Source organism: Amblyomma maculatum, chromosome 1 (genome assembly GCF_055883805.1).
Source record: "Amblyomma maculatum isolate TAMU_Amacu chromosome 1, ASM5588380v1, whole genome shotgun sequence".
Taxonomy (NCBI): domain Eukaryota; kingdom Metazoa; phylum Arthropoda; class Arachnida; order Ixodida; family Ixodidae; genus Amblyomma; species Amblyomma maculatum.
The window spans coordinates 170,482,697-170,509,979 of record NC_139344.1 but is presented as its reverse complement, the minus strand read 5'-3'; the positions used below and the strand labels follow the sequence as shown (position 1 = coordinate 170,509,979).

Sequence of the window (27,283 nt, the reverse complement as noted above, 5' to 3'; positions counted from 1 at the left end):
CGCTGAATTAACCTCCCGCGGTAAGCGCGCTTCAGGCTAAGAATCACGCCCTGATCGAGAGGCTGTAAGACAGACGTGCAATTGGGAGGGAAAAACCTCAGCTCCGTGTTAGTGAGCTTGACTTCGTCGGAGTGATGCGCTGAACAATTGTCCAAAAGCAAGCAAACTTTACGGCCCTGCCGCTTCATGTCGCGGTCGAATGCCATCATCCACTCGGTGAAAATAGCGCGGGTCATCCATGACTTGTAGTTCGCCTTGTACTGCACAGGTAGGCTACGAGTTCCCTTAAAACAGCGCGGCTTGGCACTTTTGCCTATGACTAACGGCGGACGCTTGTCTGAGCCATCCATGTTTGTGCAAAGCAGCACTGTGATGCGTTTTTTGCTGTGTTTGCCGCCGTGACAGCGCTGCCCCTTGAAGTCGAGCGTCCTAGCCGGCAACATCTCGTAGAATAGCCCGGTCTCGTCGGCGTTGTAAATGTCTGCAGGCGCGAAGTTGCTTAAAATTCCGGCCATGTTACTCGCCTTCCAAGCAGCTGCTCCGTCCACGTCTGCTGACATTGACTCGCCGCACAACACTTTTCCAACGATGTTATGGCGGGCCTTGAAACGGTTTAGCCAGCCAATGCTGGCTTTAAAATCATCAATGCCAAGTAGGCATGCATAGTTCAAGGCTTTCTGCTGGACGATGCTTCCGGACAGGGGGACGTTGCTGGCTCGTGCTTCCACAAACCACGCATGCACTGCTTTGTCCAACTCTTCATGGAGGGGCCGCGTCACCTTTTTGTGCTTCGAGGATGTGCCTGAAGCAAGTGCCATTCTCACGCTGTCCTTATTGCCTAGAATCGTTGACAGCGAACTTGCAGGAATTCCGAAGTCTTCAGCAATTGCCGCTTTCTTCCTTCCGCTTTCTGCTTGGGCGATTATTTGAGCTTTTTGCTCAAGGGAAAGAGTTTTGCGTTTTTTCACTTGCGTTGCCATCGTGTCCTGCGGATGAAAACTCGTCGTTGTCGAAGAGAAAGGCAGCGAGTGAACAACGCGACCACGACACAAAGCCAAAATGGCGGAACTGCAATCACGTGATTTCATGCTTAATGTGGCTTTGAATTTGACTTGGACTTCTCGCCAATAAAACTAGTTTCGGTTTCGATTTTGAACGCGAAAATTTCGTTGAAGCGGAAACGCTCTGCAAAAATGGTTCGTTGTGCAGAGAAATTTAGGCCATTAATTCTTATAGGATACTCGCGGGGAATAAAAAATTATTCGTTGTCGCGGAAATTTCGTTGTGGCGGTATTCGTTGTGGCGGGATTCAACTGTACTATATTAGAGCGCAGAGGGGTCCCTGACCCGAATTATGAATGGGCGCAGAAAAGAACTGAAAATCATTAGCACCAGCGATTTTACCTGATAGACACTGATGAACACCCGCACGACGGTTGCCTGTTTTTATGCAAAACCGAAGTGCGAATGACAATTTTACATAGTTCTGTTTAATGTTTGGCAGGCCTAGCTCAGATACCCTTTTTTTGCAGTGCAATGAAGTAGCGGTGGTTCCTCTCCACAAAACGACCCGACCATTTTGATAATGCCCCACTGTACAGTCCACGTGGTCAAACACTGCGGAGAAGTGCGTAGCTGCGGCAACTTCGAAAATTTTGAATGCAATTGATAACTTTCAAATATTCAAAACATTTCAGATAGTTTTTTTTTTTTAAGCGAACAAGAATCGAACAAAAAGTGAGATTCGTATTTGAAATTCCAAATATCTGCACACCAATAAACAAAACCTTTCAGCCTATAAAAATTATAGCCCCACAGCATTCCACCAGTGCTGGGTTCCTCCTCGAATGAAATGCCCGAGGCTATCGTGTTAAAGGGCAGCTGAAGCGGCATTAGAATTACAGTAGTCGAATCTATGAAGGCTAATGGTAAATCATGCTAAGTAGTTTTGCACTAGCATTTAAACTGATGCCGTAATGTTGAATGAAACTGTTCCAGTGTTCAGGCTTCTCCGCAGTACATGGTGTGCCGTAGGCATACAGATATCTGCAGAGACTATTTCCAAAGCATCAACGCTTACACTGAGAAAGAAAACCAACGCCAACGAAGGTAATGACCGCAAGAAGTTTGGTGACACAGAGCAATTGAAAAAAAGGAATTGGGCGAAAGCAGTTGAAATTTGAAACATCACCGATAATCACATCAAGTTTCTCCACATCACATCGCTACCGAGAGAAGAAGCCTGAAGATTGTCGAGACTGATAGTTGATTACACGAGATCCTTAAAAGGCAGCACAAACAACTTTGTGGGCTTAACCTAGAAGTTTCATATATTCTGTTTGCACCTCATAAAATTCTCGAAAAAGTGTTTCAGCTTCCCTTTGATGTATGGAGCTCTTTCTCTCTGTCAAAGTATGATATACAGGTTTATTTTATTTTACTGAATCCAAGTAAACATTGTTTCGATTTATGGGGTTCAACACCCCAAAGCAACTCTGGCTTTGAAAGGCACTGTAGTGAAGAATTCCAGCAATTGCGACAAACAGACTTTTTTTTTTTTTAACGTGCAAAGACACTGCACAATACACGGGCTCCTTGAGTTTTGCCTTCATTAAAAGTGGCCGCTGCAGTCTGGATCGAATCCAGATCTCTCAGCTCTGCAGTCAAGCACCTTAATCACTGAGCCACTACTGTGGAACAAGTAAGCACTGGATATGTCTGGTACCTGGTTGCTCTTGTCCATGTGACTGTTGCGATTAGAGTCTGGGAAATGAATATGGCAACCAGTGTTATCCATCACTTGTTGTATGTTGTGACCTCCCTTGCCAATGATGTACGAGTGGTCTGTGAAGGACACGTCCATTTTCATGGTCACCCTGTTTCTCTGGCAAATGAGAAGGCAGTGAAGCAATGTAAAAAAGGCCAAACACTTTCAAAGCTTCAAATCAAATAAAAGAAAATGCCTAGTGCAGAGCAAACCTAAAACCTTTAACCAAACACCAAACTTCTCTTTGAAACAACTAAGCACTAAGCTAAAACTAAACTAAAAATATATATAAACTAAATTCATGCCATATTAAAGCAGAAACCTGCCCTGAAATGCTACATAACTTACAAAAGCAGCCAATGTCAATATGCTGAAATGGTGCGCAAAATACACTGAACATGGTTCCTAGATCCTCGACGCACATAACTGAAAGATGTATTGTAAGCAAACTTCCAAACTAATGCACTTGTAGCCATGCTCTCTGCTTATTTTAGCTGCTGATGAAAGCAAGACATACCTTTGTATCCAGCACTTCAAGGATACTTTCACGAGCTTTGCCAACTGCTTCAGAAGATCCACATACCTTGACATGTGGGTCTGTAATGAAGCAATAAATCATAAGATGGTAACAGTGGAACAAGTGAAATAGTGCTATTATTAAAGAATGAGCAGTCAAAATGCTATGAAACCGAATGCAGGATTATGTGGCACCCTGTACAACAAGCCCAATACGGCACATTTTATGCACTGCTATCCATGCGTCCTCATCAACTCTTTCTCTTTAAGAGACATCGACATGCTACATCCACAGCTGAGAGCACAGTTCAACTTGCATTCAGAAATTAAAAGCATGTGAAGCATAATTACCAAACAAGCACAAATAAACAAATCTGTCCAATGGCAAGATTTTCTTCAAGCAATAAAACTAAAGCAAGCATAACTTATATGACCTCTCCTAATTACTAAGCATAACCAGCATGCTACAAGAATAGAAAAGCCTAGAGTATTAGCAGCTGGCAGGCAACAGCAATAAACAGTTGACTACCAGTGAGCACTTTGATGAACAGCTTGTTGACACACAGGGAGAACGCCAGCATCAACCATGTTCTTGCAATCTTGTTCTTGACCATAAATAGTCAAGCAACATTTTCTGGAAGGCTAATAAATGCATGTTAAAAACCTTAAAAACCTAAGCAGAAAAAAAGCATGTCAAAAGAGAACAAAGCTGACTAAGGTTAAAACGAGGCTGGAAACAAAGAAAAGGGAAGAATGAAGTGAAAGTGCTCCATTCATACCATCCAACTTTAAACTGCACAAAAGGTGCATAAATAAGGCCACTACGAAGATAACCATGTAGCCCCATCACATCATAACTCCGCTGACTATTACAGTGCAACAAAAGTGCTCCGAGGCCCAGTCGTGTATAGAGCTGGGCCCCAAATATGGGAGTCTGTTCTTAGCAGCAGCAGGACTATAGATGTCCAGATGTCAGTTGTATGTTTTCTTCTCAGAAATGATGTGCAAGACATTAGAATACACAGATTGTCATCAAGTATTTGCACAGGACTAAAGGTGAGCAAACATCCGAAATTTTCAACCAGTTGAATATCCTTTTATTCAATCTGCCAAACAAGTAAAATTGTGCATGCTCAAATTTATTTGAAAAGAATCAAATATTTTTGCAGTTCTGGAAAACGATTCGAACAACTAGCCTGTAGTTCAAGTAAGGCATGCTGTAATTTTGTTTGAGTGTTCTGAAAACAAAGCCCAGTCTTGTCGCACAGCATGCTGCCACAATCTGGCATGGGGCTGAATCCTCCCTCATGCAGACACAGTCCATTACATGCATAATGCTCATGCATGGCAGTCAGGGTGTCTAGCAAACCACAATTTTCAAAATCCTCGATTTTTCCAGGTTTCCCCCGATTATTTCAGGTCAAATTCCCCGACGAGTGAAGAGGCTCAAAAATGTAGGTGCTGATGATATTGAGCATAGACGAATAATTCCCAACAAAAGCTATTTATTAATCATATTCTCCATTTACAATAGTGAAAGGCTGTTATTAGTGATAATGGCAGGTAAAAAGGTCACAAGTTTACTGAAAATTAAAAGCGCACCGATGCTAGCCTCAGCAGGGCTGTTTGATACTAACAGTTGTGAAATTTCCTATGGGCACCGTGCAGTAACTTGCACCGCGATGCGAGCGCCCCTCGATGCGGGAAGGAGATTTTTGTAGTGGCCGGTGCGACCAGCTGTGCTGCGGAGACTCGGCGAATTTGCTGTGAGTGGGTCACATTCACCATTTGTTCTTTCTATTCGCGGCATTCTATGATCTTAAATGAATTGCTAGGTTGCAGTCGCTGGATTACTGGGTTGCACACATTTTCCCTGGCCTGATAAAATATTTTTCACGCCCCCAAATAAGCTTTACAAAGCGAAGTGATGCCATGTTTGGATAGCTGCCATCCAACAAGCAGCAAGCTGGCAATAATGCCCGGATTTGCTGTGTCCAGATTTTTCGCGAAGTGTTTTTCCCAAAAGAGGACACACTACCTTCATCTGCGTTAGCAGTCTTTCTCAACTAGTCTGGAAAAAAAAAGGGGAGGGAGGGGGGGGGGGGGGGGGGGGACTTACAGGCATCTGAACTATCTGCATGGTGCCAATTAGCACTCCTTCTGTACTCATACTACACTTTTATCTTGGAGTAATGTGATATGTTCTGTCTACTCTGTTTCCCAGCGATATGCTGTCATATATAACTTGTTTTCTATTGTATAATCCTGTGCATAATTCATGTATGTCTTTATGCAATTTTTTAGGTTAATTTCTGTAAACGTTCTTACGGGGTGGGTGAGCCTTTGCCAGGTGTCGATACACCTTTTGCCTGCTGTCCCACTGTTTTCATTGCCTTTGTAATGAAAACCAAACTAAAATGTGTAAAAAAACTTCCCTATCTGACGTGCAAGCACCACTTGCCCTCTTCACCCTCCTTTGTTGATGGATCCATAATGCCCTGTCTGCCATTCCATACACCTTACTCATTTAGTTGCGTTAATGACATATCGATGTGTACTGAGCTGTTCAACCTTGAATGCTGAACTGTTTCTCATGCCATACTGCTCAATCGAAACTAGTAACACTGGTAAACGTTACTTTTTTTTTCTTTATTCGTGGACGCTCTGAACAGATCTTGGCATTCATTACACGCCATTCAGTCCCAAAAAATTAAGTTTTCAAGCGGCTGGCTGCCACCCGTTACCTTCCCCTGTCCTAACTTAATATTGTGGCAGAGGACTTGAAAGTGCGGTTAAAGAGGCAACAAGTATTGTTACAAAAACAAAAACAACTAGCATCCAAGTCTGGACTTAAGGCAGGACGCGTTCTTTCAACAAAAGAGAAAAGTAGGCATGCTACAATCCCTACAGGAATGACAGAGGAAAACATGCATGTGTATTAAAAACCATAGATCGTTTTGTTGTGCCGTATCAGCGACCGCGTGCGTGAGCACCGCATGGACAGAGCGTTCAGTGTGAATCTGCCATCTTTTCCTTTATCGTTGAGAAAGGTAGCAACCGCCTCACCAGAAAGGCAGCTAAAGGTTTTCAAAAGTCTTTTGCATAATATAAGTTCCTGCGTCATTGTCAAGCCCCGTTAATCGTTCTCAAGTTTTCAGGCTTTTCGCGATTATTAGGTTTTTTTTCCTCTTCGGCTCTTCATTTATTCCTGTTCTTTTTTCATATTAGTTCCATCGTTCTCCGCCACTCAATTCCTCGCAGCTTTCCTTTTTTTTCTCTCTCTCTCTCTCTCTCTCTCTCAGCCAGTCCAGCTTTGAGCTTTCGACGCTGGCATTTTCCAACTGCGTGCGCTTCTTCTGCAGTCTTCCATTTCTCGTGTTTCAAGCCCAGAGCTCGTCCGTGTCTCTCCGTCTTGTATCCTGTGACTCCCGCATTGTTTATGCTTTGCTACATCACTCCAGCTGGCCGAAACTGCCATCATTTTGCTGCACAGACCCCAATTACATTCCCACAGCCACCTCTTGCAAGAGCGCGTCCGGCCCAGGCGGCCACGCCGGCCACTACAAAAATCCTCCGGCGCCCACTCGTGACGCTGCCTGTTCGCCGCGAATGCTGCCCCCTGGGTTTCTGCACGGTGCCCATAGGCCCTATGTATCAAAAAACGGCAGCTTTGGTCAAAATTTGGGTGTACAGCATCAAGGCACCCTAGGTCCCAATTGATCTCGAGGGAGAGCGCGCTTCTAGTGGCGGCGCCCGCGGCCATTAAAGGAAAATGCATCTAAGTTGCAAACCTTTATACTGTTGATAGATGCGCAATCAGCTAGAAAATAAAATTAGTTGAAGACTTGCAGTAGCGAAAAAAAAAAAAAAAAAAAAGAGCAGCTGTAGAGTTAAGGGGAGAAGAGAGTCTTAGAATGGTCAAAAATGGTCAGAAATAAATTGAGAAAAACACAGTCTCGGAATGTTTATCCTTTCGAGCACCTGCACTCAAATTATTAATGCTGAACCCAGTCGGGAAATGCGATAAAATCTGCTTTCAAAATGTTACAGCAGCCACAAAATGCACCCTGAAAAGAAGAATGTTAGAAATTCCTGAGCTTGCCGTGGGCGCTGCAGCCGGCCTATCACCGCTATCTTGGGCTTGGTTTAAATCTTCTTTGTGCGCAATTTGGGTTACCTCAAAATGGCTCCGCTCAAGCGGACTGGCTGCGCGCGCCGGTTCCGAATCTCAAAACGGCTTCGCTCAAGCGGACTGGCTGCGCACCGGTTCCGAAGGCAGTTTATGGTCTCCGATTAGCTTTTACACGGCGCGCTTGCGTTCCGCGTCTCCTATTGGCTGGCGTTATCAGAGTCATTTTTTTTTTCTTGCTGTTTTGCGTTCGCCGCCGCTTCATGCGCGTCTCCATTTGCGCTCGTGTTTCTCGATGCCCAGTTTTCTGCAGTTTTTCCTTGCGACAGAGATGCCAGAAAACAGCAGATTGTAACTGTGCATGCAACGTGCCTTTGAAAGCCTTAAGGAACGGGCGTGGAACAAAAACCAGAAGACTCCAGCCACAAGCGTGTCGTTGGGACCCGAGTTACAGCCGGTGGCAGACTTGTTCAATGTGCAGGGAACATCAACCACGCTGCCCAATGACGACACCGTGGGTTGAAATTACAGCGAGAATTGAATCCCGGATCACTGTACTTCGAGTTGACGCCGCCACCGCGTACTACTCTATGGCAGAAGTCCGTTCTGTAGGAAAAGTCCGCGATCCAACGAGAGTTTCACCACGGCAATAGCACTGAATGAGATGCCAGTACAGAGTTCGCGATTGTGGACATGAAAGTGTTAAGCTATTTTATTGCGCACACAAAGCTTGGAACCTGCGGCGAAGTCGTGAAGACGCGAGCGGTCAACCGCTGGAGTGTCAACGGACTTCAGCTGTAGCTCAGCTCGCCGATTGCTTTCGCGCTGGCCGCTCCCAGCGCGAATATTCCTGCTTCTTGTCGCGTACTACTATCACGCAGCGCTTCCGCATATTTTATTGAGTACCCAATTCGAGTATTGCTTCTTATTGTAGAAGCTCAGCCATGCGCTGGTGTCAAAGTATTGTATCGCGCCTCGCCTTGCGGCACGGCCGCGGCGGAAGCCGCGCACTCAGCAAAAGGAGAAAAACAGCTGCATGGATAACACACTTGCTGTGCGCCAGCTTAAAATGAAAATGTACTGCAGAATATATCGTGCCATTTTCCCTGACTTGGCGAAATTTTTGATGGTTTCCCTGACATTTCCCCCGATTTTTCCCGGTGCATGAAAGGTCTACTCGATTTGACTGCACTTTCTGCTCCAGTTCTGGAAGGTGCGGAGAGAGTGCAGTGCAGCGCTAGTTCAGGTTTAGTTCAGGTGCAGCGAGACACTAGGCGCCGCTGGCGCTGCACATTTGCTGCACTTGGCGCCAGTTCAGAGATTCGGTGAATTCGCGCTGAACTAGGCCTGCACCTTTGCAAAAGAAATAGCAAGGTGCAGGGGTGACGCGTTGCACCGGAAAAACTATTACGAAGGTGCTGCACTCAGTAACTAGTGCAGCTAGTTTAGCCAAATCGAGTAAACCTGAAATTTCCCTGAAAATTCCCGGTTTTCCCAGTTGCTAGACACCCTGTGCCTCAAAGACCAAGCAATGTGGCAAGGAAACCAGGTTAAGCAGGCCCTGATTCAATGGCTCAATCTACAAGGCCACAGCTCATCCATAATGCTCACCTCTCATGACTAAGGTGCCGTACTTCATTACTTTTGCTGCCAACAAAAAAAAGGTTTTGTTAGGTTAACAGGGTTTGATGTGACACAAAGAGACTGTAGAACACTGCAGTGGAGGGCTGTGGATTAATTTCGACCACCTGGGGTTCTTTAACATGCACTAACATCGCACAGTACACAGGCACCTTGCTTTTTGCCTCAATTGAAAAGCGGCTACCGTGGCCGGGATTTGATCCTCTGTCCGCAACCACTGAGCTGCCACAGTGGACAACAGCAAAAAGTAATAATCCTTGTACAGTACAACAGTCTTGTGTTGACTTCATGTCAATAGCTAAATGCGAACACTTCGTATTGCACACCCCCTATTGAATAGCATTCATCTTCTGACAGCCATAGCTATACCTCAACCACTTGGAGCGTCGTACCACAGCTACCACTAGTCCTTTGCTATCTCGCAAGGTTATTAGCTTTATATGAATATGCACACCAAAAGGAAATGTAAAAAATATTTCTTATTTCATTTGGTTCTTGGCAACATTATTTGGTTTTTAAATATTGCTATTTATGCACTCGTGTCTATGGCCTATAATTTAGAAATGAATTTCTTCTATTGTGCTGTTTTGAGTAGTAAGAGCTCTTAAAACTTGGGGGTTATAGACAGGATTCGAGCCCACAATCCTTGTTTTGTAAGCCAAGACAGGGTACAAGCTAGGCCAAGCAACAATTGCTCGAATGACTTGGGAACAAGCAGAGTTTATGCGTGTGCCACACTGTCAATGAACCTTGCATGCAGAAAACCTCTAAACATAAAAAGGAAAGGTTAAAAACAAATAATGAAGATTAAAAAGCACAAAACTCATTTTGATCCTTCCATTCCGCATGGCAGTTTAGCTCGATCCCATGCACACGGCGCCTGAACGACAAGTGGCCAAGTGACTACATGCAGACATGGTACAAATAGCATCAAACATATGGGCTTACAATGAAGGAAAAGAAAAACACTTTTGATCAAAAATCGCCTTCTGAAGGTTCACGATAGAGTAAAATGAAAGAACATTTTTCCCACAAATTCTTCCCAGCGGCCAAACAAGCCACTTGGGTTCAAGGACACTAGGCCACTGCATATCCAGTATCTGTTGGAAAATATAGGAACCACCACCCACAAAATCTTAGAGACTTCTCTACTCTCACCTTTCTTTGATTTCACATTAGCCTTCAGCTTCGTTGGCCAAGAAATAATTGTGTCTGTGGTTTCCATAACCTGCACGAAAATGCAACTATTAGTGTTTCAGAAACATCAGTAGCCCTGCAAACTTGCAGTAACTGCATATATTTTGAACACTTATAGTCGTGCTTCCCAGACAGCAAAACAAGTTGCAGACTGCTCAGCTTGGGAAACAACTGTGCTACATTCAATTACATAAGCAAGAACATGGACACATAGGCTCAATACAGGCACTGACATTTCGTTGGATTAATGCCAACTTGACATTGGCAAATAAATTGCAAGATGGGGTTTATTGAAAGGCACTGGGAGCAAAGGGGCAGCGACGACAGCACGACAGTGGTCCATGGCCAGAGAGATCTAGCCCACACAACACACACACAGCGATGGCAATGCCGCTCAATAGAACATTCTGAAGCGAGTCTTCACAAGAATGTTCATTGTTACAATTGCCCCGTGGGAGAAGACTAGCCACCCTAAGTTATGACGTAGGCAAGATGACAGGGTCATAATACGGCTTATTGGTCTGGATGTGGACAGCCCTCACCTCACCGGCAAAGGTCAGGAGACTGCATGAGAGGTTCCACCGTGTAATTAACAAGCAAGGTGCGTTCCCCGACTCTGTAGGGGCCATGAAACTTGGCAGAAGAGACCCGGACTACTGGATGGAATCCAGAGCCACACGAGATTTCCAGAGGAAAAGTGTGGTATCGTTTGGTGGCTGTCATGGAACGATTTCTGGCAGTACTAGGTGCTAGTTGTGAGGAAGCAGGAGATTTGATGACACTCTCAGAAAGCATATTGCCAAGGGTACAATTAAATTGGTCTCTGGTGCCGTTATTCTGCGAATGATAGGCGGTACTGATTAGATGAATGATGTTGCACTTGCTGAACCGAGCTTTGACAACATCCGATAAGAAAACGCATCCTCCGTCACTGAGTAGTTTGTGAGGTGCACCGTGGCGAAGGACGAGTCTCAGCAAAATGAAGGAGGCTACATCAGACAGGGAGGAAGATGGAACGGAGACTGTTTCTACATACCTCGTCAAGTGATCAATTGCAACGATGGCCGAATGGTTAGCCGCGGCAGCGTACGGAAAGGTCCATATAAATCAATGCTTACACAGTCAAAGGGATGCCATGGGCACGGTATTAGCTCCAACTTTCCAGCAGAATGGTGAGGAGGAGGCTTGCAACATTGACAGGCCAGGAATGAGCAGATGTACTTGAGGACGAAGTTGTACATTCCACGCCAACAGTAATACTCATCGGCTCCGCTGAAGATAGCCAAGTGCCACTGGCAAAGGGAGTCTGCACAGATGACAGTCAGGCCCGCTTGCCGTGCACGGCTTGGTGTTGAACATCATCAGGCATCGCAGGTGTCAAGTACAACTACGTAGCTTGTAGCATGCCATCGTGGTCCGGCCGCACAAGAAGATGACAGCCTCAGCACGCCTGCCAAGCGCGTGCAGATTGTTCTTCGTGGCTGCAGGACTGAATGCCGGCGGTTTGCTGCCCCGTTCTCGCCTGGCTCAGCGGATCCTGTCAAATATTTTGTGGAGACCCGACAACGAGTGTCTGTGAATCACCTCCACAAATTTGGTGACTCCAGACTTTGCATCCTTGCTCTCTGCTCCTGCCCTGCACTTGGTTGCATCAGCCGCTTTGTTAAGCCTACCTGCAACCGGAGCTCGAGACCCCGCCTACCTTTCACCGTGTAAGCCATGGCCACGAATCCCCCCCACTCATATACCGTCTCCGTCGCCTCACATGGTGCCACCTTACGAGTCCACAGTTTTTGCTCTCAAACTCCCCGATTTCTGGTCACTGGATTCAGAACTTTGGTTCCTCACCATCGAGGCCTTGTTCCGCCGGCACCGTGTCACTTCACAGGTGACCATGTTCGACCACATCATTGGCGCATTCACGCCCACTATTGCTGCAATTATTTGAGACGTCCCCAGTTCTTCGCCTGTCTATCGCCATCCAGCGAACTTCTGAAACAGCCGCGTTGTCTGCAGCAGCTCCTTACCTCAGAAGAGCTCGAAGATCGCAAGCCTACCGAGCTACTGCGTCACATGACCACCCTGGCTGGAGACTCCGCTACTTCCCACAACAGCACACTCCTGCGGGAACTCTTTCTGCAGCGCCTACCACCGCAGGTGCGCATGATTCCGAGCGTGTCATCTCTGACACTGGAATCCCTCGCTGCGCTGGCAGATAAAATCATGGACGTCTGTTTTCCCTCCATGGAAACCATTCATCGCCCTCTTGCCCCTCAGTTGCCCAGCACAACTGCTAACGATCGCTATGCCCACCTCACCGATGCCAGCTGAAGTTGCAGCCCTTCGTACTAGCCGGCTGAGTTCCTCATCTCCACCCCACCGTACCAGCCCCGGTACTCCCGGCAACAGTTCTCAGTCCTCCAGGACCTTTTGCTGGTACCACCACCGCTACGGCTCTCGTGCACGCCAATGCCGCCAGCCCTGCTCCTTCGCGGGAAACTGTCTGGCCAAACACTGAAGGAGACCGGTGTTCTCGGCTCCCAATACAGTTGCCTTTTCCATGCCACTGACCATATAACGAAAGTCCGCTACAGATTGACCATACGGACATATGGCCAGAAGTCTGACTCTTGACATCGGACTCCGCCGTACCTTTCGCTGGGTATTTGTCATCGTGGACATGCGCTCGCCATTCATCGGCGCCAACTTCCTATGGCACTACAGGCTCCTAGTTGGCATGTGGCAAAACCGCATACTAAAACCGCCTCTGGAAGTTTTGGGAGTCCCACCGGACATGACGCAGCAACCAATTAGGAGCGGCGAAAGGAACCAGTTCCCGAACGAAACAGTCGCTGGATGTGGCCCCTGACATCGCACAGTACACTAATGCCTTGCAGTTTTCACCAGCATTGAAAAGCGGCCGCTGTGGCCATGACTGAACCCATATCCTCGGTCTTGGCAGCTGAAGAGCTCTAATCACTGAACCCCCATAGCAGGGCACTTCAAATAACCAAGGTTTTACTGTAGTTGCAATATACAAAACAGTAAAAAAAAAAAAAAAAAAAAAAAAAAAAAAAAAAAAAAAAAAAAAAAAAAAGGGGCGTTCAACAGACTTCGCAATTAATAAAAGTGCCTGCTATACTTTTAGCAAGCTGTGCCATTTTTTTCCTATATTTTGGCCAGCCTTTATTTTCTGCCTCAATCCAACACTGGTGGCTTAATTGGTGTTACCTCCGAGTAAGGCACCGAGAAACAAGGCTCGACCTCAACCCAACAGTTGCTTTCTCAAGCAAGCTTTAGCAGTATATTACTTTTGGTTGTTCCCTGAGATAGCTTTATCTGTGCAGTAGCTGAATAGATAGAGCTCCGTCGCATAAGAGCTGTATCCCACCTTGCAGCTGGGCACCGAGCATTTCAGTCTATGAGCACTGACATCAAAAAGCTTGGCAAAGAAGTGCAAGAGCATGCTTTGCACATTACAAGCAGCGCTATCCTGGAGAGACTTTACTGGGCCCCGGATACTTTCATGACATTTGTCTGCAAAAAGCTGAAATGTGCACACGCACCCGGCATGACATGCCCTCTCCATACCCAAGGTGCCCTGTTGTGATACCACACCTGTTCTACCGCTGTTGGTCACAGTTCAAACAAAATAATTTGCATATAACTACATCTTACACTGGAGGTTGGATGCTCTAGACCAATGCAAGCACAGCAGATGCTGCAATGGCCGAACCTACATATAGGACTGTATAAGCTGAACTACATTTTCTGCACATGAAAAAAGGGTCATTAAGCAACTCCAGAGCCAAACTAATCTAGACCTCAGATTATGCACCATGCTACTGCACCTTTTTGAAGAATCCATCAGCTGAAGTTGATGCTTTGATGTCAGTTTCTGCAAGAATGAAAATGTGCCGAAATAAGGTCACAATCTGAACACACTAGATATCTAGCATGAGGTACTAGCTACTAAGCAAGCATACACAACATCCTGGGCAAAGGTTTGCTGCACAGAATTTACAGGAAATGTACAGAGAATGTACAGAAACTGGCAGCCGTAGCCACGAGTTTTGCCCTGAAGCTTTAGACATTAAATTTTAACAAAGGAACAAGCAAGCACACCAGCACCACCAGTAAACCAATTTCCAGCAGCATCTAACATATGTCTCAAACAGGTTTCTCTGAATGCCTCTGTTCATTCACACAAACTTGCCAGTGGTAGAAGGTGCACTTTTAAAAGATTAATGTCAGTCCTTCCAAGTTACGAAAAGAAATGCTGTGTCTATTGCACTGTGGGCATAGACAAGACAAGTGTAAATTGTGAGCATGCAGTCTAAGTGGTAGTAGCCCAGAAGGCCGACAGCAGAGTGCAATATGGCATGCACCAAGGAAAAGCTGCCCTCAAGAGCAGCATTTTCTTTTTAAATCTATTAATTCTAACCAGAAACCAAAAGAATGTTGACAAAAAAGCATGGCTAGACAATGTCCTGCCAAACATGCATAGGGACAACTTGTACGCCACACGCAGCCGTAGGGAGGGGGCTCACTTGTGTTAACATGCTTAGTACTGCGAAATGCATACTCTAAAAACAAATTAAATTACCACCCAAGACATAACAAATGCAAGATGATAAACTGCCTTCGACGTATGCAAATTATGCCATATCCCCCTGAGCTTTGCACCACCAGAGGTTCCCGATTCAGTCAAAAAATTGTCAAACGTCTCTAAAGTCTGAACATACCATTTCCAGTTTCTACTAGACAAGATCCAATGGGTTGGCAAAGAAAGGCATGCAAATCTGGGACTGCTTATGAGGAGAATCGCAAGCAGCTACAGTAGGATACAACTAGTGAATTAGAATACTTTCTAGTGGCGCGAACGCAAGGGAAACTGGTGCTTCAGGCATGCCGGACATCACCGACCGCCGCTGGTGGTACTGCAGTTACGTTTACTAGGCCCGCACACGCTTGAACAAAGGGAAGTCAAGACTCGCGCTCCGTACAGCCTGCATATTCTTGCGATTTTGCCCTCATATTTTTCACTTATGCTTTCCATCACAGCAACTAAGACATCTCAGCTCTTCAAAAGCGCCACGTGCAATTCAAAATGGCCAGGAAGAAGACCAACTTGCACTGTTTTGCTCCAAGATGCCGAAGCGTTTGCTTAGTTATCTTTGTTTGCTGCTCTGAGGGACGACAAACATTGCAGAAATTGGGAACGAAGCTTGTGAAGACAGGAGAAGCCTCTCGCAGAAACTTGTGCAGTGTGTGAACACCACTTCGAGCCACATCTAATCTTGCGTGACTATGCGCATATGATCAACGGCAGAAGTGCGAATACCGCGTGAAAAGCAGTCACTGGCACCTGATGCGGTGCCCATGCTCTTGCTGGGTTGTCCGGCATATCTTTCCGTCAAGCCCGTGAAGGCAAGGCTGGCTGTGTGCAATATTGATGCTGCAGTGCAGATTCTAGTCATTCAGCCTGCATTGTGGCATCAAATGATAGCAGACATATTTTATACCGCGTGTCCAGCTAACTTTATGCAAGGGTTAAAAAATAAAACATTTGAGATAGGCCAGAGAAACCACTTGTATAGGGAGCTTGCATGAAGCAATGCATGCTGGATAATCTGCCATGATGTCGACAGCAGACGGGCAGCACAGCTACCATAGCGCAGCCAGGCTGAATTGACCGAGTGCATTGTCGTTTTCGACGATTCACCGAGAAAACACGCGGCTACTCGTGCGCTGCCCTTACGTGCGTGCAGGGTGTTGGCAGATTCCAGAGGAACGTATGCGTCGATGATGTGCCCGAAAGATCAGGCACCCTATGAAGAAATGCAAAGCAGTGCAGCACGGACCTGTTCAAGCTACACGTGGACGACTAACTGCACTATGCGCCTGTGGCCACCCGTCGACATCACTGTCATTCACGATTTCCAGTTCTGGGGACTAGTTTGATACTTGCCCGGATTGGAGTCTAACTTGTGTCTGTTGGACCATGCAAGCCATTCGCGTCAATGCCACAAGAGAGATCCTTTGCCTTCTCGTACTCATGCAGACGTATTTTTAGAATTGTGAACAACCCGCTGTCTGCCTGTCCAACCACGCCAGCATGCATCATCTGCGCGTACTACGCGACCACGTAGACGAGGCTGTGTAGTAATGGAGTGCTGCATCAATTGCTGCTGACGACATCATGGCGGATTACCCAGCATGCATCGCTTCATGCAAGCTCCCTACACATCATCATCATCAGCCTGACTATACCCACTTCAGGGCAAAGGCCTCTCCCATATTTCTCCACTTAACCCAGTTCTGTGCTAGCTGCATCCACTTGACCCCTGTGAACTTCTTAATCTCATCCGCCCACCTAACTTTCTGCCGCCCCCTGCTACGCTTTCCTTCCCTTGGAATCCAGTTTGTTACCCTAAGCGACCATCGGTTATCCTCTCTTCGCACTACATGTCCTGCCCATGTCCATTTCTTCTTAATTTCCACTAGAATGTCGGTAACTCGAGTTATTTCTCTGACCCACTCTGCACGCTTTCTATCCCTTAATGTTACCAGTACCATTTTTCGTTCCATAGCCCTCTGGGTTGTCCTCAACTTAAGTATTGAACTCTCTTGGTTAGCCTCCACGTTTTGGCCCCATAGATGAGTACAGGTAAGATACAACTGCTGTATACTTTCCTCTTGAGCGATACCGGTAAGCTGCTAGTCATAATTTGAGAGTGCTTGCCAAATGCGCTCCATCCCAATCTTATTCTTCTTGTTATTTCCTTTTCATGGTCCGGATCTGCGGTTACTACCTGTCCTAAGTAGACATATTCGCCTACTACTCCAGTACTTCGCTACCTAATGTAAACTGCTGTTCCTTCCCGAGGCTGTTGAACATTACCTTAGTCTTCTGCATATTGATTTTCAAGCCTACCTTTCTACTTTTCCTGTCTAGGTCATCAATCATTATTTGCAGTTCATCCCCCCAGTTGCTTAGCAAGGCAGCTGCCAGCTATCTAGAGCACCACAGGCAATTTTTATTTTACAATTAAGTGATTAGCAATTAGTAAATTAGAAAAATTATCTTAAGTATTGCTTTTAGAGAATAGATGTGATTTGGAAAGTTGAAGTTGAACAGCAACTTCCGAAATCCCCATTCTATTTATTTCCGATAAAGAAGCCTCACGTGCATCTTTTTTCCAAACTGTATAGAAAGCCCGCAAAATACAAAAATATTACGCGACTAATGCATTCTTGCGCCACAATTGTGCTCTCAATCGTGGTTTGTGTGATCGAAATCGGCTGCGGTCATGACTCAACAGTCCAGTCCCAGCGGTAGACTGATAATTTTTATATTTCACGGGCTTTCTTTACAGCTTGGAAAAACTGTTAGGCTTTCTTTACCGGAAATAAATGGAATGGAGGTTTTAGAAGGTGCTCTCCAACTTTGCAAATCAATTTATTGTCTAAAGACAATTTGTAAATTAGAGAATATTTTAATTACTAATTGCAAAATTAATTGCCTGTGGTGCGCCAGGTGGCTGGCAGCTGTGTACAAGTGGTTTCTCTGGCTTACCTCAAATGTTTCATTTTTTAACCCTTAGCTAAATTTATCTTGGACACCTTGTATATCTGGCTAGCCAGAAAATGCATTCTGAAAAAGTGTGAGAAATGCCTTAATCATCTTTTGAAGAGCAAAAATAAGTCACAAGCATTAAACTTGGACAATTTTACTCATTTGAAGGACTACAGAGGCCTTTTGTACCCTTAGAGTGTTACCAGTTTGTGGCTGACCTTAAGAATGCGTTTACAACCTGCTTCAGCCTAAGTGAGCTTCGTGCAGATAGTATTTTGGATGTACTCAGTATGCTCCAGGCCAAGCAAACCTGCGAATTTGGGTGCTCTGACCACTGTCAAAGTGTTTCAGCATTTCATGAAATGACTGCTTTCTACCCAACTAGTACCCACATTCACTTTTTCACAAAATGTATTAACCAGAGCAACGACAAGAGACGTCAAGCTTCAAAGCATCTGAAGTTTAGCAGATACTCTTAGGACTGTTTGTGTGGTCGATAATTTCACAAACTCATTATTGATTGCTTTTGTCCCGTGCACTAAAATAAAATAAAACAGCAGTGAAAAAGACTAGTCTTATACGTAAACAAAACTGCACTGCCCTCGTATTTTTTGCATGTTATGCACGACACCATGGGGGATGAAAGGATTTTAGCAGCTAGCTTACAGCGATGGTTTATTGCAGATATTGCTGCTGTGAACAGAGAATAATGGTGACGCTACAGAATATCACTGGACGGTTCTTTTCAAAAGCATATGTGACCACTGTCAAAAAAAATACGAAGTGTCTAAAGGTACGTCCGACGTATCCATTCGATTCTCGTAAAGATACGGCGGACGTCGATATACAGGCTCATGGCTATATGCACGTCGAACGCGGCCACATTCCGCTTGCTAGGCGTGAATGAATCATCCTCTATGATATCAGCTAGCCGCGACTCTCGATGTGGTGCTACGAAGAGTGCATCCGTTCTAACATAGGTGCACGGTCTTCACTTAGGGTTGTGTACGGCAAGCATCGCTGTCACGCACATAGCTGCAGGCGATGATACGTACTGCACCAGCTCCACCAGCTGGCATCGAGATACGCACATTCACGAGCAGCTTTCGCTGCACATCGACTCGTCAAGGAGAAGACCTACTGCACCGCACCGCAAGAGTGCACAACCGGAAAGACGGAAGCGCGAATGATCCGATTTCCCTGTGAACAGCAATGTTCTTTGTGCTTAGCCTGCATCTTTTTCTTGTCGTTGAATTTTGCGTACATGTAGTTTAAACCTCCGCATGCTCGAGGTTAGCGTGACCCGACTGAACGGCCGCGCAGCTTTGAAACAATCGGAATCGATATGCCTGCATCGCCGGACTTAGGTATGCGGTAGAAAATGTGCGCTGCACATTTCGTTGCAGAAGCTGACTCTTGGAATTTTGCAGAGTGTGCCATGCAAGTGATCGTTGCTACAACCACGCATCCATGTTCCCACGGCTGGCCTACCCCGAGCTCGCGCATAAATGTTCAACCGTGGACGTATCAATGATCGAAGAGAGGACAGATTTTCACAATACTGGGCGCGAAATTGATAGCTACCAGAGCTCAGTGTTAGAGCAATTCTGCCTTGATCATGCTCAATGCAGTGTTTCAGGTGTGGTCAGTAGCTATAAGTTTGAACAGTTCGCCTTTCAAGTCAGCGGCGCCAGCGATGGTACCGCTGTCTTGCTACACCGCTGTCTTGCTAGAAAGCCTACCTAGGCGGCGTTTGACATTCAGCTGCTTTTTGTGGGCCCCGTAATTGAAAGCAACGCCTTCAGAAACGCGTTAAAAGTTCAAAAATGTATTCTCTTCAACAGTTTCACTCCAGGCTGTCAAAGCAGGCGGACGTTGATAAAACAGTTGAGCACTCCAGTCTTTAGAAATCTAGAATCGCCTTCAGTTTGTAAAATTATTGGAATAGGTCACTTTCCGATCGCTGGGACATAGACCCTCATGACAGCGCTGTCACGTGAATAAGGACCACACCAGACCGAAAGCTTGTCTCATATAACATAGCTAACCAAGGTATACCTTACAGCATTGTGTTGATTTTTATGGTACATAAGCGACTAATGCTGCCATGCACCAAGAACAAGGTTTAATGTATTTATTTTGTGTGTAATGACTAAAATGTTCTTTAGGATGTAGCTTGTTTAGAAACATTTTAGGAAACCAAAAATGCAGGAAATTTGCACGTCTCTCCTAGGATCATGCTGGGATGGAAAGGGATCTGTTTCAAAATTGTACAAAATGTTTCCTCTTATTTTCTCGACTCTGGCGCACGTGTAAGATTAGGTTTATTGTTAGTTCATCTCCACACTCCTTGCATATTGGTTTGTCCTCTTTCATAAGTATGAAGCTGTCCGTGAGGTGTGGGTATGTGTTTTGTGAAGATGACCTAAAATGTCCTCCATGTTGTGTTTTTGATTACTGCATGGTTTCCATTCCTTAATGACAGGTTTGACAAGTATAGTTTGTAGTTTATTTCAATGTTTCAAAAATTCTGCCATTTCACTCTCACTTTTCTTTGTAAAAGCTTCTTGGTATCTTCATGCAGCACATTCACCCTCTGTAATTTAGCATTGCGTCAAGGTAACCTGGTTATTTCTTTTCATCACCTTTCAAGACAACTGTCCCGATTTCATAAAGTGTAGGGTTTCCGACGACAGGAACTCCTTGGAAGTCATAGAAATAAATGAGATCCACAATCATGAGCTATCTAGGGTATGCATATACATGTCCATCGTTCAGTGGAATGGTGTCAGTACACTGTTAGAACAGGTCTTGTGGTAACAACAACCATTGTCTGAGGTGGTCCTTTAATGGGCATTGAAATGCTATGTAACTACATGTACTGATAGAACTCTTGATCATGTTATGTGATGATGCGACCCTTGCATGCATATAGGTATACATTTCAGAATCTGCAGTGCACCACTTGACCATTTGCCACCAGTTTGTGTGAAAATGTATTTTTCATGCATGTTAACCAATATTTAACAGATGACCCCTGTGCACAAGCCAAAAGTGCCACGAGCCAAATGTCACGACGCCACACGACATGGCAGGAGCTGTTAAGTCAAGCTTACAAAGTTATATTTGAAATATATTCTGGGACGTTTCAGCTCCAATTAAGAAAGGTTGAGGCTTACAGAGGTCTATGCCAGGTTGTCTATCACCTAACAGGGCAGCCTACGACCGTATGCTAATGAGTATATCTGAGATAACAGAGACATGAAGTAAGGAATTAGTGATTATGTTTGTAGCAAAGGGCATGTAAATAATCAGGAATCCACAGTGGGATCTGCAGACAAGAACCATTAACGCTGGCACACCATACCCTTACAGGTGGTGATTAGGAGTCTCCCCAATTTTTTGTCTGCTCAAAGCTTGTCATTTCCTTCGTTGTTCCAGATGAGGAAGATGTGAAAATGATAGCATCGAAAATGCCAGAGACCATCGTTAACAAGGATGCTGATCCCAACAGCGTAAAAAGGAATTTCAGAAAAGATGGGTGACTAGTAATGCTGGCAACAGCTGAAGCTAAGTGGAAAGGCATGAAATTGAAATGCAACATTTGCAGAGATATGTTGCGAGACGACCAGTCAGTGGTGCGAGACATCTGTCTCCATTAGTTTCATCAAGTGGTTGGCCAAAGCAGATGGGGCTTGTGGTTTTGTGATAAGTGCAGTGTATTAGCACAGATGCAACCTTGCCCATTAATAATTGGAGTGGAGTAAGTGCATTTTGTTTTTGTAAGATGTTCATGGTTTCCATGCAAACATTATGAGAAATTTTTTCCTAGAGAATGTTTGCTGAAATGTGAATATAATGTGCAATAAAACTAATGTTTTCTTGCTATTTACTTTTCCTTGTATACATTAGTTCTGTGAAGAAAACCACAGGCTAGAAGGAAATGTAATGGCATGAATTTTGATACTTGGCCCCGTTGGGCTGGCTCAGTAGTTAGAGTGCTTGGCTGCTGAACCCAAAGGTGCAGATTTGGTTCCAGCCAGAGCAGGAGCATTTCAATAGAGGCGATACAATAGGCCGTCATGCACCGTGCAGTGTCAGTGCATGTAAAAGAACCCCAGGTGGTCGAAATTATACCGGAGCCCTGAACTATTGTGTTCCTCATAGCCGTAGTTAATTTGGGATGCTAAACCAGATATATATCACATCATACTCTGAGTAAGATGCTATTCATGGTCAGTTAATCATACACTAAATGATCAATTTTTTTGTGCATGGTACAGCAGCTATTGCACAATTTTACTTTAGCCTTCATGAAGAATATCACACTGGCTCCACATGGCCTTCTGTTGACCCTTGATATGCGTATGTATTTGTCTAAAGGCACCTATGCATGCAAGGAGGGGACCGTTACTTTCCATTTGTCAGAACTGAAATACACGATTCACATCATTTCTGTAATTCAACTGCCTGCTATTTGAACTGTCCAGCATTGATGCAAGTTTCAAAGAACTGCAATTAGCAAATTAATCCAAGCAGGAAACCATGCCAAGAACTTCTTCGGTTTCATTTTTAACAACTGTTTGAGAACTAAAATTAGCCAAATGTTGCAAAACATAGATCAGAGGTTACAAAATCTAAAAACCAATGCAGCCTGCCTGTGGCCTGTAGGGTTTCACATCCTAAAGTGACATATGTAGCTATGAAAAATACCGTAGTGGAGAGCTCCAGACTAATTTGACTGCCCGGGCTTTGTACTTTGCGTTGACATCTTGCAGGAAACAGAAGCATTTGCATTTCACCTGCACCAAAGTGCGACTGCCATCACTGGCATTAAACGTCACGACCTTGGGGCAAGTAGCCGAACGTGCCACTAAGATGTCGCAGCGTCTACGTACATGCTATACACGTCAACCTTTCTAGCATTAAAGCTGTCACATGCATGGCAGATATTCATGTTCAGCTTTGGACTGACAAATTTAAAAGTGTGCTATTTGTATTTGTCTAGCATGAAAAACAAAGGAAACTAAGGAAAAACGAAAAAAAAAATGAACATATGTTGAAAAAGCACTAGTCATTAACACATAAAGCATATTCGTTCCTTTATTAATGATAAAGTTGCCTTCAACAATAGTACAAAGACTGAACATTTAGGAAGGTGCTGTGCCAGGCAGCTATTTTACTGAAACCTGAACCATTTCACCTGTAGTAATGCGCATCCCGGCGGTGTGGGCTGGGCACTTATTTTTCGGTCCACTAGCTCCAACATGCGAAAACTGCATCATGTGCATTCCCATTTTCCGAGTTTTGAGCTCTGTAGTGCAGGCTAACAAATTATCGATGACTTATTTTCGTCCGATTGTTGCACAGCGCGCGTAAATAAATTACCACCGCACCTAATAAACACTGACATGCACGTGCAACATCGCCGATCATAAACGGACACACTGATGTCCGTCCGGACATCGGCGCACTCATCACAGCACTCTTCGTAGTCTCACACAGCACTCTAGTAGGACGTAATCCGTACATCACAGCATCTCACGGTAAGCACAAACCACACCTCCAACAAACACGAATGACGCGATGCTTGGGCCAGAGACACGCCGGCGGTACCCAGCTTTTTCAGCGCCGCTTGTATATGTATGTAGAACGTGCAGCACCAAACCTCAATGCAAGCAGAAAGCGATGCGTTACGTGACGCATCTCATTACAGATGGAAGTGACGAAACTTTGAAGAATCAAAACTACATAACTACATAACGACCGCCGTAGACGTTAATCCACATGATAACGAGGACCAAATGAGCGGGCTGGCCGTCAACACCGCGATTACATGCGCTTGCGCTCTGGTCGTGCTTGCCACCCTGCCCCTGCCGCGGTCCAACTCACGTAAACCTATCATGCCATCACGTAGTATATCACCCATTCTAGGCACTATTCTTGCCACTGTACTATTCTTTGTAATTTCACATTTCACGCATGCAGTATGTAGTGCATACTTGCACTAGGGTTGCACCTCGCACGTACACCTCATACCAACTTCGATTTGGCTACATATGGCTACCATGTTGTTGCTACAACTATAGTGCCTAGAACATACTGGCACTATCAGTATATTCTAGGCACTATAGCTACAACCACATCTGGGGATCTCGGATCCGTCTGGCTTTCCCGACGGATCCCAAGCCCATATCGGAGAAAAATGCGTTGGGTTCGTCGGAAGAACCCTACCGATCGGGTCCGTCCGCCGTACCTCTGAAAAATATTTCCCGGATCCGTCCGTCGTATCCCGAAGAAAAACGCACCGGGTCCGTCGGACGTACCTTTAGCCACAGCCAAAAAAATAACATTCTGAAGCTGCTCCTCACTTTTCCAGTTCGTAAATTTCCCAACGCTATGCAGACATCCCAATAAAATGAGTATTCCTGGTTACCAGTGGATACCGAATAGCGCAGTATACTATAATCATCCTTATTGGCTAAAGTGAAAGTTACTGCAACGTGCGAGACTGAACAGAGATGCGAGAACCCGTGCGTGCGCACTGTGCCTGGCCACTCTGCTACCAGTCTGCTGCTGACAGATGAGTTCGCTCTTTAATAAAGCGGGCTCTGCAGGGCTCAGAAAGATACCTATCCCTTACAAATTAATGTACCGTAATGATTTACAGTGCACTAGAACTGCCCCGCATGAGCTGTAGCAGACGCCAGCGAAATAAGAGCTCTTTCACCCTAGTGCAACCGTGAACACACAAACGATTTCGAAAGCCTTCTATCATAGGTGGAGGTCCATATACGTCAATGAAGGGAAAAAAATCACATTCACTAATTAGTGCACAAAAGCGTCTGTACGATGTCACACTATTGCAAGAAAGCATTGATAAGTTGACTAGAAGTTGCAGTGGCACCATCTCGCGGTGTCAGGGAAACGGCATGCCCGAGCATGTCATTCGCGCCACTAGAAAGTATTCTAGTTCACTATAGGTACAACTAAAGTCTGCAGTGACCACCAACAAAATTCCTCCATCACAAAAAAAGTTTTTATTTGTTACTGAATTCATCAGACAAAATTATGACTTAACATGGTTGTAGGCCAGTTAGTGGGACAATGTAAGGAAGAAAAGGATGTTGCAATCTTTTGGCATTTTATATTACTAATGCCCTAGGTGCCTGTGAGGTGACCACAGCTACTGTAAAAACAGAAGTCACTACTGCCGCTGTTTCACAATAAAGTGCATCTATGAATGTTGCGCAATAAAAAAAAAAAGCACATAAAACACACCGTTGTATAGAGTGCACTACCAAAATTTTGTTAACATTGCATGTTATATACGGGAAAATATGGCATACATGTCTCGCATAAGTTGTAGCATCATACACCAGCATGACGCCTGCATCTGAATTTCATGCTATGGAATATGCTGCCCCACTTCCCCTCCTGCCACGTGACAGTGCCCAGCCATGTCACTTGCATATATATGCTTGCAAGGAGAGCTGCGATGTATGCTGCCCAAGTTGTCAGGAGCAATGTTGATAAAAAAAAAAAAAGCTGCTTTAACCAAGCTGTATAAATGTGCCTGTTGCGTGGCCTAGGAATAGCATATGACTTAGGATTCAAGAGTCCTGATGGGTTAGATTTTCATCTCAAATGAGTAGCCCAAGTTGGCAGCTACTGCGAATTCGGCCATGACATGTGGTCTCATGATGTCACAAACAGCTGATCTGCCCTGCCATGTAACCCTGAAGCCAGAGGCATGCTTGTGAGGACCGGACAGATATGCTGCAGACATACGATATCAGAGCCTGCGATTCATGTCACCAGCCCACACCACACCAGAGGCATATGCTTCGTTTTTGTAGCGAGAGCTACATTGGCCACATTCTTGCCATTTCACCGTGCCTGTTCGAAGAGCGAAGAAAGTAGTAGTCATGGGAGGCGGTAGCTGGCAGCCAACAAGGCCGAGCACTAACTGGACATAGGGCTTCCCGACTTTACGTTTGGCAGGAGCTGCCAACTCATATGGGATAGACATCACAATCAGCCTGTCAAGACCCTTGCATTACGTTATCCCTAGGCCCCGCAGACACGCTCATACAGTTCGGTTAAAGCGGGCTTTGATCGAGTCATCGTGACGATGGGAGTGAAAACAGAGGTGCCATAGTGGAAAGCTTCGGACCACTGCGCGATAAAGGCTTTCGCCTCATCGTACTTTAGTGATCAAAAGTGCCCTCTATGACAAAGCTGAAACCATAGAGTAAACTACTACATGCAAAGGCCATGTCTTTACTTTCAAGCCGTACCTAAGCGTAGTCATGCAGATAGCTCTCACGTAACTGCAGGTTTAACCACAAGCTAAACCACAGCTAGTTTGCGTGCACCATTTGTGCATGACACCTGGTTTTCTCTTACTTGGAGCTAGTAATATGCTCACATAAAAGTTCCTTTCATTTGCTGTCACAATTGGTCAGCGCAGTAATACAGGCACAGCTCATTGTTACAGACTGCTTTTGGTTTTTTCGAATTGTACCCAACTACAAAGCTAACCACTGCTTCATCGATGTTGCATTGACATTTTAACAGGGACATTGCTTTGAAACTGCAAAAAATTGCCATATAATGCTTGTTGCAAATACAAATATTTCCTTTTATGCCTTGTATTCTATGCAGTCCACAAGCTTTTCAGTACTGAATCCCACAAGCAAAAGCAATGTTTTGTAAATGGTGCTTGAACAATCTGCATTTTTCTTCCCCTGCTTTTTTTTTTTTTACTAATGATTACCTTGTGAAAAATGTTTTTTTTTTTTTTTTTTTTTTTTTTACAGTTTTATATATCTTGACCCCATTGTTTTGTTGCCCTCCTGGATCCATGATGCAAGTCAAGGGATATTTTCACTAAAATTTCTTTTTTCAATAACTGGTATCAAATTTCTTTTTCAGTCCATATCTAAAGCAACTGCACTGCAAATATTAAAAACTTAATGTCTTGAAATAATCCTAAATATCTCGAGGACTGAACCAGCCTTTTGCCGGATTATGGTAACTTCAGGATTTCCACATGATTCAAGAATAAAATGTTCGATATAACCATGAATTTTGTAAGAATAGTAATATTTCTAACAAGCTAAAAGAGTAGAAGCAAATCGGGTTAGTAAGCCACGTTCCCACCTCCATTAGGTTCATGCCATCTGTCGGCAAAAGGGCTGCACACCCGGCGGGACACACCCGCTCCGCGTCAAGGGAGCGCCGCAATTAAACGTTTGTAATGTGAAAGCATTACTAGCCCCATTAAACGAAACTACGGCGGCAACCGTCGTTGAGGCAAGATTGGGGCACAGATGGTCCCCAAAAGATTACGTACAGAAGCACAATACAGAATTACGCATATGATTTGGAAAGTCCAATTCAAGCCTGCTGGACTAATTCTGAGCGGTCATAAACGGCGTAGCAAGTTCCT

At 45.0% G+C, this 27,283-nt stretch overlaps 1 protein-coding gene across 5 annotated transcripts in view; it reads right to left on the bottom strand.

Moving 5' to 3' along the window:
• The window catches only part of BicC (protein bicaudal C), an 87,904-nt gene that overhangs the window by 59,848 nt on the left and 773 nt on the right, over positions 1-27,283 (bottom strand). For 4 of the 5 annotated variants that reach the window (XM_084589572.1, XM_084589571.1, XM_084589568.1 and 1 more), the window contains exons 2-6: positions 14,102-14,148; positions 10,212-10,281; positions 9,024-9,059; positions 3,285-3,364; positions 2,726-2,884 (exon numbers count right to left, since the gene is read on the bottom strand). In XM_084589572.1, coding sequence (XP_084445698.1) covers positions 2,726-2,884; positions 3,285-3,364; positions 9,024-9,059; positions 10,212-10,281; positions 14,102-14,148 — 392 coding nt within the window. The remainder of the gene's footprint in view (positions 1-2,725; positions 2,885-3,284; positions 3,365-9,023; positions 9,060-10,211; positions 10,282-14,101; positions 14,149-27,283) is intronic. The other variant, XM_084589569.1, reaches the window with a different exon arrangement.